The following is an 11,470-nucleotide window of genomic DNA, read 5'->3' as shown; positions in this document are numbered from 1 at the left end:
CGCGCGCGTTTTACTTCAATGTCGTGTGGCTATATATAGCCGACGTATTACAGTCACATCGGCCGACGGTAAATATAAACGCAAAGCGACGGCGGCGGCGGCGACGGCGGCGGTGGCGACGATGGTGGTGGTGGTGGTGATGGTGGTGGTCGTGGTGGCGGTGGCGGCAGCGTCAGCGTTAGCGAACGAGCATTGTTAGCTAGGCGAGAACGTAGTCAAGCGACGGCAAGGGGGGTCGAGAAGGACTGGCGCCTGGGGTGACTTGCCTGCCTTTGTAGGCGCGGTCAGAGTAAGTTCCGCCTGATGCTGACGTACATCGACGGCCACCTTGCGAGCTTGTCCAATTGCGAGCTGCGTAGCTAGCAGTGGTAGGGATGTGCACGACAGCGACGCGCATGACGAACTTCCACCACAAGCGGCTCCGGGAGCTCGGGAACCTCGGGCGAGCTGCGAGGCGAGGCAGTCAGTCGCTTTCAGCTACGACATGCATAACGCATGAGAGCCCGAGCGAGATCTTTCTAACCCGTCTCTCCTCCGTCGCCATACACACATACACATACACTTACACACTCACATACATATTCTCTCTCTCTCTCTCTCTCTCTCTCTCTCTCTCTCTCTCTCTCGCTTTCTTTTTTCCTTATACTCTCTCACCCACACGCTCTTTCACATATATATATACACGTATATCGTATGTATACGCACACGTACACTCACGTAAAGAGAGGGACATCTACCATCAGAAGGAACACACACGCACGACATCATATACCTACTCTACTCCCGCCGAGTCGAGTCTCTTCCGTTCCACGATTACCGTCGTACGTCCCTTTACGCCGAGCCGGTCGGTCGGTCGCTCGCTGCTCGGTCGTCGGTCCGCGGTGGCAACCCCTGAGTGCAGTCGCGTCGTGCAACGCCGTCATCGATACGCGTCCACTACGTCGGGGCCACAGACACGCCAGTGCGGAGTAATCCTCGCATCGCCGTGGACATCGCCGTCGTCGTCATCATCGAGATAAGATTAGTGATTACTCGACAAGTTCGAATCCCCACCAGGGATGTGTGACCTCGGCTAAATCGATATCCTCGTCGCGAGTGACTTCCCGACTCGATTCGAGGGTTGGTCAGTACATAGCCAGGAAGCGAGCTTTTGTTTCACGTGTAATTTTCGTGTAGAAACGAGTGGCCGGGATAAGGCTGACGACAGAGGAAGAGAGCAAGAGAAAAAATTTAATTCCGGAGCGCCGCGACAGAGCGGTGCTCCGATCTGGAGACGCGCTTTTCCTCCGCGGGGATCCACCCCGTCGGAGTGAACGAGAGAAATAATATATATCGATAATCTTTTTTTCACTGTAAATTCGTCGATGTTTCCATATTGTTGCAAACATAACATTTTTGAGAAACTATGGACGAAACTTTGTCGAGAACGACCAGTTTCGTCTGGTCCTCGGTGCGTCGACGCGAATTGTGGATTGTGCAACGAGTGATCAGTGATTACTAAGAGATCTACTTTTCGAAAATCATTCGATCGTGAGGTGACTAGACATACAACTGATAAAAGTTGTATCTGAAGATTCGAGAAAGATTCTATCGACAGAAGATTCTATCTCGATTCGGTCTCGTAGAAATTCTCCATCGAATTATAAAAACATTCATTTTTTTCATCTATAAACGAAAATAAGGAATTCACAGGACTATTTGCGAAAGGGGTGCGAATAAAAAACGTACCCCGTGGACAATCCACGGTGGTGAACCACATCGAGAGGGTTTCACGAAGCCTCTCGACGAATAGGAAGTAGATGGCCGCTACCACGTACATGCCGGTTAGTAGCGCAGTGTCTACCGACCTGGATGGTGGTTCGGGTACAACGATCGGGATGAACATCGCCGTGGGTGGCTATTCCTCGGGCTCGCCCCGCAGCGCCGCCGACGCTAGTGAAATGAAGTACATGACGGCGCCGCAGCATCATCACCACCATCACCATCACCATCAGGTGACGTCTTCGCCGTCGCCAAACGGACTTTCCCATCCGGCGAGTCTCTCGTCGGCAAATCCTTGGGTGAGCTTACAGCCTGGTAGCGATCCTTGGGCGGCCTCGATGGGTATGCACCATACTAGCCATCATCCCCATCATCATCCCCATCAGGCAAATACGAGTCTCGATGTGAAGCCGTTGACCGCAGCGGCCGCGGCGACCGCGACGGACCAGGGTATGCACCATCGGGGGCCGCATCAGTCCCCGGGCATGGCCTCACCGCACTCTTGGCATGCACCGGTTGTCCCGTCGGCGCATTATAATCCGAGCGGTGGCGCGGCCTCGCCCACCACCCTCCAACAGTACCATGCAGCGATGAATGGTATGCTGCATCAGCACCCGCATCAGCATCCACATCAGCTGCACAACCATCAGACCGGTCTACCTCACCACTTGAGGGACGCGCACAATCATAGTCCACCGTCGGGGCATCCTTTGCACGCGGGCCATCCTCTCGACAGGGATCACAGCGCCGGCGAGGAGGACACACCGACATCGGATGATCTCGAGGCCTTCGCCAAGCAGTTCAAACAACGACGCATCAAACTCGGCTTCACTCAGGCGGACGTCGGTCTCGCGCTCGGTACTCTCTACGGCAACGTCTTCTCGCAGACGACAATATGTAGGTTCGAAGCTCTACAATTGAGCTTTAAAAATATGTGCAAGCTGAAGCCGCTGCTGCAGAAGTGGCTCGAGGAAGCGGACTCGACAACCGGATCGCCGACGAGCATCGACAAGATTGCTGCCCAGGGTAGGAAGCGAAAGAAGAGAACGTCGATTGAAGTGTCGGTAAAGGGTGCGCTCGAGCAACACTTCCATAAACAGCCAAAACCGTCGGCCCAAGAAATCACCTCGCTGGCGGACTCATTGCAACTTGAGAAGGAAGTGGTCAGGGTGTGGTTCTGTAATCGGCGGCAAAAGGAAAAGAGGATGACGCCACCAAATACACTCGGCGATGGCATGATGGAGGGTATGCCACCGGGCCATCAGAGTCAAGGCGGCCTTCATCAGGGTTATCATCCTCAGGATCACCTGCACGGTTCGCCTATGGGTCACAGTCACAGTCCACCAATGCTCAGCCCTCAGGCCCTCACGGCCCATTCGCTTGCGGCCCACTAGCGTTCGCCGGGGCCTCCCCCGTTGGGCCTCGCGGTAACCTCGCAGAACTCGGCGAATGTGTCGTCAACGGCAGAGACGACGACCTTGCCGCCGTTCTATCATCACTACCTTCAGGCACGCACCGGCAGTTACACGACCTCGTAGCTGACCGACTCGCGGCGCCCTTTCTATCTATCGGACAGCGGCGCTCGTTACCGAGACGAGGGTACGGAATGGTGGCTCGTTCGACGAGATTCAACGGGGTTTAACGAGGCCGAGACCGGTCCACCGGGGAGGCTGAGGAGCTGACGCGCACGGTCGGTAATTTTTTGTCGACCTTGACCGCGCGCATAGACCTGGAGAGAGGATGAAAGCTGCGGATGGAACAGGCAGAACGAAAGAAATATAGAATAGAAGAGGACATGTTGCCGTGACTCGCAGCCGTCGGTGAACATCATGATTATTCTTCGTTCGAATTCTTCAAGATATCTTTGTCATCGAAAACTCATCCTTATCGTTATCGCTGTCATCGTCATCAATCGTCGTTGCTCACATGGCTCCAGCTATTTATCGTCCAACGACGATGTCTCGGTGATAAGTGAAATGTCTTCATCGTGCTTTTCGCGACGCGACGCAAGAGGAGCCGTCAGTGGCGTTCTCTCAAAGGGTACCATAGACGGACATGGTGATGACGTTCCTCCTTCGCGCGGCCAGGTCGGGGCCCGTTCGTCCGTTCGTTAAGTCTGAGCTGGATTGCGAACCTTGTTGGCTGTTTGCTGTTGTTATTGTTGTTATTTCATCATCGGTGAGCGGAAGTGATTAACTCAGCAGTCTCAGACGGGAATCCAGGAAAGGATGATTAAATAACGAGGTGCGCGGACGCAAAGTGGACTCGGGTGAGGGTGTGGTTAAAAAGAATGGAGGTGTTCTCTGTCTCTCGCTCGCAAATAAAACAGGAATATCGGACACGAAATATGCATCGCAAAGGATGCTTTTCGCGCGCGTGCGATTTTCCCTTATCTCCCGCGAGGTCCGATATTCGCGACGGACGAACGGGCGCCAAGAAAAGAACATACGTAAAGAGCGAGTGTTGTGTTCGCGCGGGATTTGCTCGAAGCAAACCCAGCGGATGATGTAACATAAGTAAATATGGACTGTAAATAATGTACTAGATAAAGCTAGTAAGTTAAGTGAGAGAGAGCATGAATCGTCATTGTCGACAACGGGCGAAAAAATCAGACGCGGGAGCTGGAATAAACGGAGGAAGGAGATATAAAGAGAATTGAGAGGAGGAAGACAAGGAATATGCAGCGCGACAAAGTAAAAAAGAGGGACAGTTTTTATATATATATCATATATAAAGGGACAGGGTGCACATCGAAGAAAGACTGCGTATTGGAAAAGCGCGTGCGAAATCCTAGCGAGACAGCAAGACAGTTCCCCCCTCACGCGAAAAACCCCTTCTGTATAAAGAGTAAGTAACATAAATATATATGTATATATACACACACACGAGTCTATATATAGATAAAGATATATTATATTATTATATATAAATAGAAAAAGGAAATATATATATATATGTATATGAAAACGCAAAATGATACGTTACATTCGAAAGCTCTATGTCTATGTATAAATCGGAAGGTTAGCTATGTCTTATCATTATTGTATTATTATTATGTTTATTATTATATTGCTATTATTATATACTATCATTATTATTATTATTATTATCATTATTATTATTATATTATTGTGACGTTCGTTGTCTGATCTTGAGAAAATGTTGTAATTGTGGCACAAATCCGGCGTTAACGCGGTGAATTTATCGCTATTTTAATATTCGCCACTATTATTATTGTCACTTATTATTATTATTATTCCTTATTATTGCGATTATTATAATTTTAATTATTATTATTGTCATCAATATTAATATCATCGATATCTGTACTACCCGGGAGTCGAGCACCGAATCGAGAATCTCGCGTCTTTCTATCTCGCTGCCGGGCATAATATCGAAGAATTCTTCCTCTCTCGCTCTCTCTCTCTCTCTCTCTCTCTCTCTCTCTCTCTTTCTCTCTGTCTGTCTTCCTTTGTCTTTCTACTTCTCGTCTCATTCATTTTCTCTCTTGTCTGGATTATGTTTTTTTCAAAGAGGCTTAGGCAGATGGCGAGACTGACGTACACGGTTCGTACAGTACTATTTACTGAAAGTATCTTACGTCATGAAGTATAGTATTAGATGATTATAAACTATGTGATTTATGTAGAAGTTATTAATTATCTGATCAGTTTATGGTGCAGTAATTGTATTGTAGTATGGGACGTATAATCTCATTTTCGTATAATATTCATTTTCTGTTATTAAATTCTACTGTCTTTTAAATATCAGTATGACGACAAGCAGAAAAAGTTCAAATGGAATAATTATACGAATAGTGGAAAAATCCATTTATCGCATAACTGGTTTATTTAGATTTATTATGTATGTAAAATTTTAGATTATTATGTATTGACCGGCTGCGCTTCTACCAAATTTTCTTTGGTTTGTTTGCCGATCGTCTCTACACGAATCGTCTCGCTCAGTTTTGATTTCTTTTTCTCTTCTGCTGTCGCTGCGAATCTTAATGCGCATAACTAATTCGCACTTATCACGCGTGATACAAAATACACAGAGATCCTTGGTCAAAGGTGAGAAAGCTGTCATTCTTGCCGTTAAAATCAAGTTTATTCTATGGCCTTTAAACTTCAAATGAATGAAAAATAATGAGAATAGACGCACGAGAACTTCTTTTTACATAATATTTTTTATAATAATCTTGTGTGATAAGATCACATATTTTACAGTGTCACATTTTATTATTGTAAGAATTGTGTTCAATATTACTTCTCTAGAAATAATTTCGAGATCTCTTTTTCTCTGCAAAATTGAATTTATATAGGAAGATTTACTTAATCTCGAATTAAAATCCTTGACAATGTCATATTTCAAAAAAGACCAATTTTACATCGGCAAATATTTTAATGAGAAATAAATATGTCTTTATATGTTCTACGTGTGAAATTTAAATTGTGCCTCTCGACTAGTCGCATAAGCTAGAAATTGAGATGAGATCGATCGATTGTATCTTTTGTTTTTAGTCTCACACTTTGTCAAGATTTCACTTTCTGCTTTTTTAAAGCATTTTTTTAAGACATTTGATGCGTACCTGCAATCATGTGTCCGATGCTCCATCCACTACTTCTATCCTGAATATCTATGCGATTTCTTTTTTGTTACGTTTTCTCGTTTCGGTAATCGAATGATATTGATGTTTCCAATCCGTTCAGTAATATTTTCTGTATAATTCTCATATTATTAATTCTAGAGACCGCACTTTATATCTGCATACGGAAACATCCGTCGCGCGATGTATTCTATAAGAGGAACGTCCCATTTTTCTTCTCCGATTGTCGCGAATATTCCCGATCTCTTGGTCTCTCTTTGTCAGTACCGCTTTGTTCCGTTTACATATATATATTTTCGGTTTACATATATATATATTTTTATTTATCGAACCTTCTCTCGATCGACTCACCGCCTTTTTGCGGCTCTCCCTTGGCGTCGTGAAACGCGTAGGTGGTCGCGAACTTCGTAGCGCCGACGCACACCTTCGCCTTCTTGCTAGCGATTTATTTTCCACCTCAATCGTTGTGTGGTACTTGGTTGATCGCGCCAGTGTACTGAGTGCCCACGCGAAACGCGACGTCGTCATCTCCTTTTCTTTTTCATCACGGTAAGCTCGTTACGCGCTATGTCGCGCGGATTTATTTGTTTGGCGTCATCAGCTGCTACCTTAGTCATTACTAGCGCATCTGCAGATGCTGTTTTGGTGTTGTTCGTCCGATATCCGATTAACGTTAACGAATGTCAATGAGAAATCATTAGATAAGATTTTGATTTACCGGTTTTGCGTCTTGTCGCACGATTTCGATTTTATATGTTTCTCGCGGAAGTTTACATCGGTGATATAATTTTTCAGATCACTCTTCATTTTAAAAACGTTCTTATAATTACTTCATGTTCTTTTTACGATTCCACTATTGCATAGTATTCTTTGGTACATGAAATGCAGCATTAAGTTTAGAAAATTATTATTGATTACGAGATTAATATTATTCTGCATATTCTTTGCTAATTGTTTAGTTATTAAAATAACTTTTGATTATTAAAATAATCTTTATCTTATTCACTGCATATTCTAAATATATAGTTAATATTCTATATATTGGAATAATAGAAAGATTATGATAGTACTAGCAACACATTGTAAGTCGGGTCATCGTAAAAAGCATACCTGATGGTTGCGTTCTTATTTGATTAAGATGGTTCAATGAACTCGTTCGTCATTGTCTATTAATGCCTGGACCATTGCGTTGACATTATTCGTATTTACCGAAATACCGACGATATAATAATTTATACACTTCCGCGGAGTCGTACTTGCGTCTGGCAGCCGGGGCCGCATAACGATGCATTAGGTGTATATAAACTGCCCGGCGTTAATAGCACCTATAGTATCTACTTGCCGGGCTAAAAGAGTCGTTTAAGGGCGCAAACGCGCGCCGGGACCGCGGCTTGTAATTCACGGCCCAATTTGGGAAGAGAGAGATTTTTATGGGGACGCGATCGTTCCGTGGAGAGCGCGTCGTGGGACTTTAATAAGGAGGGCCCACCGTACCGGGGACTTTACGGACGGACCGACGTTACACGGCCACCACGCGGCATGCTAATTATCGTAATTCTTGATCATTATAATACGCTTAACGCATCGCGAGCTATTCATTTCCGTAATACTTCGATGCTTCAGTAATGGCACGGTATATTGGGCCCAACCTCCAGTTAGGACTCTATTTAGGAGGTTTAGCTATTGCGCCTCTACGACGTGAAACTAGATTTCGAACGTTTGTCAAGTGAATCTAGTCCTCAGCATCATTATTTATAGAAAACTTCGGTGTTTTATTATAATAATGGCATGGGAATTATGAAATATTTTCATTTTATTACATAAAAATTTATTTATGAAATTGATAAGAATCTAATAAGAATTTGTCGTAATGAAAAATTTTATTAAAAGTTATTTTTATTTTTGCGAATCATATCTATTCTCATTTGTTTGTACGCTGATCTATATTCTCATTGCATCACGATCTTGAAAATTTAGCTCGTTCATTACGATCGATCATACGCGTTTCCCTTTACGGATTAACATTTCCTAACAAATCAGTTAACGTGTATCCGCTTTTCGTACTATCATGCGAACGCTTTAAGGTCTTACCTATGACTATCATAGTGGATCGGTAGAAGCATATTTGCCTACGAGACGAGCTTCGGAATTTTATGAGATCCGATATTAGGCCGTCCATCCTGCGAGAATAGAGTCCTTCCCGCATTAGCGACGCTCGTTAGCCTTCTCGTTTGTTGGAATATAAACGTCCTTCTTTGTCCTAATCACAACGCTATTCGTTGAGGACGAATCAAATCCTTGTTAGATCCATTTTTCGATGCCGGCGTTCCATTCCTGCAGGTTCGCTCCAAGAAATTTCAAGCATTATGTTGTCATTAAGCTCGCGCTAATATCTTTCGTCAGCCTTACGTTTATTACAGTATCTTTCCTTCAACAATCATTTTTATCCATATGATCTTTTATCTATATGTATTATTGTTTCGTAAACTCATAATCAATTCGGAAGATTATCAATTATAGAATGTATATCTCGAGAAATGTAAATCTCATGTAGCTTTATTCATTAACTGGAAATCACTTCTTATTCTCAAACTTCTTATTCTCCACTAATAGTATATAATTCATAGTACAAATATCTGTTCTCACGAACGACAGAATTCGAATAAATGTGCTGCGTGACGAGTGATAATAATTTTGCATTATGGAAATGTTAGATTTCATCTGAGAAGAATTAAATTCGAATTGAATCTCGGAAATTTACTTAAGAATGTCGTAACGACGAAAATATTTCAAAATGTGATGTTATATATAATAGATCTTTTTTTAATTAAAATCGAGAGCACATCTTTTATATCCAGTAAAATATTGCTCTCTGCTCAAAACAACAATCTCTCTGCTATATATTACATACAATGATGATTATTGCAATTACGTATGCTATTATCAGTCATATAGCTTCTGTGATTACATATTTGCTCAATTGGCCGCTGATGTTTATCACCATATTCTTCTCACATTTCCTCGACATCAAATATATCTTCGATTTCATTGGCTTTACCGCTTCGCGATGATCAATCTTGCCCAAAAATTGTTATCCGACGAGGAATTTCATTGGTGATATTGACATCACCGACCAAAATATTTTTAAACATACGTTTTCATACGTATTATTGGTCGTTGTTGATGAAATAATACCGATGAGAATTAATGTCTTTGCCAGTATCTGTTCCTAACTATGACGACAAGTGCAATCTCGGTAATTTTAATTAAATATAATAAATAATTACTGTTGTGAAATTCAATTAAAAAAATGTAATAAATTGACAGCGTAAAAAGCACGTTTATGAATACTGTAGCTGCGAATTGACACGCGACGCTTATTATTAAAATGATTCAAAAGATTTCACTTGCGCCATTTGCAATATACATATGTATATTTTTTTATACGCTATTCCGCATAATTCAATTGACGCTCGTGAATTATGAATTCCGCGCTGTGGAGATTGCACTGCACGTCAATTTTATGATGTGATCTTTTTTATTGTTGCATAAAAAGCTGTTAGCGAAACGAATATTGTTAGAGGAATCTTTTACCGAGAGGCGCATCGGCTATAAACTTTTCGTATTAGTCAATTAATCGCGTATTATAACAATAATTGTGTCGTGTTACAAATCGTATAGAATACACGTTAACGAATATGTTAACGTGTATTCTATACGATTAACGGAGAGTTGTATGTGATATGTAAATTCAATCGTCATTTGTTATTGCATGCTAGTTTCTGTTATTATTTTTTGCTTTTTATGAAAGTTAGCAAAAAAAAATATACACACAATAGAAGAGGGCGAGAGGCGAGGAAGAGAAAAAGAGACGAGTAGACGCATAATGTGCGAGAGATTTGTTGAGCCAACGAATCATCTGCCTTTGTGTTTAAATTTGTCGTGAAAAATAAGAAAACACAATCTGCAGCCACAAAATTTGGCAATATCTTCTTATAATGTTCCTTTTTATTTTGTTTGTTTAATTGAGAAAGAAGGGGGAGCGATACGAGGAAGTAAATACGTGACTGGCAAAGTGATTTTGTTGTATCGACAAACGACTTTATCGATGCGCAAATGCGAATTGTTGCGAGAGCGACGGATGCTTATAATTTAACTTTCACGCAAAAAGAATGGGCGTCCCCGGGATTGAAATTAACGGTGATTGATCGCACTGGGTGATTTTATTGGCTGAACAAATCGGACTGTTCGTTTTTTCGGATGTCGAGACAAGAGTGAGGGAGACTGATGCGAAATTGCGAAACGATGAATGAGACGCTGCGCCAAAAAATTCGACATTATTTTTTTGTAAATGGAAAAAAAAAGAACGAAAGAAAGGAGCGAAAAGCGAGTGAGAAAAAAAAAAGTACGAGTGCGACCGTGTACGGCGTGCGATTGGTGGAAAATCGATGTTAATTGTTGCGATCGTGGCATCGTGCGATTGCCAGTGAACGTGTTCGGACATATGGAGGTCGAGGAGCGCGGTTGTTCGTTAAGGAAATTAAGGAAATGCTTTCTGGGCGAATTGGCACGCGCAAACGTAAAATTGGACAATTGCTAATTGGATAGTATCCCGAGATACGTTTCTTTTTTTTTCCTCTCTACAGAGTTAACAATAATCATGATTTCGCGAAACAACCGCACTCTTCGATTCGCGTTCTTATCTCGCGTGAAGAGTGAAATCGGTATAATTTTGATAAATTTAATTTTATGTTGTATATACATATTTGTATATTACATACGCATACATGATATATACCGCTTATTTGCCACAGCAAATGACATAATTGAGAAACAGTCTTTTTTAGTTAGTAAAAAAGAATGATAACACGTGAAAAGAGAAAAAATACTTTGTACTTTAAACTTATTTTTCTCTACATCAGTTATTACATTTTTAAATTTGCATTTAAAAAAATTAATATTATACAACTTTAAAATGAATTAAAATATCGAACTCATTTTCTAAAAATTTTGTTTTTTTGAATTATATTGTTGTAACAAATCAGCGATATATTATATAAATATATACGGTCGTATGTATGTACATATATACAATATTTAAAA

The 11,470-nt window shown here is 42.0% G+C and overlaps 1 protein-coding gene across 1 annotated transcript in view; it reads left to right on the top strand.

Moving 5' to 3' along the window:
• The first annotated feature begins 237 nt into the window (after positions 1-237).
• LOC108689742 (POU domain protein CF1A) overlaps positions 238-11,470 on the top strand; it is a 42,074-nt gene continuing 30,841 nt past the window's right edge. Inside the window, exon 1 of the mRNA XM_018196661.1 lies at positions 238-4,608. Coding sequence (XP_018052150.1) covers positions 1,800-3,155 — 1,356 coding nt within the window. The 5' untranslated portion in view covers positions 238-1,799 and the 3' untranslated portion in view covers positions 3,156-4,608. The remainder of the gene's footprint in view (positions 4,609-11,470) is intronic.

This window comes from Atta colombica, unplaced genomic scaffold (assembly GCF_001594045.1).
Source record: "Atta colombica isolate Treedump-2 unplaced genomic scaffold, Acol1.0 scaffold275, whole genome shotgun sequence".
Lineage (NCBI taxonomy): Eukaryota > Metazoa > Arthropoda > Insecta > Hymenoptera > Formicidae > Atta > Atta colombica.
Note: the sequence above shows the minus strand (reverse complement) of the source record. Positions and strands in the feature narration are given on the sequence as shown.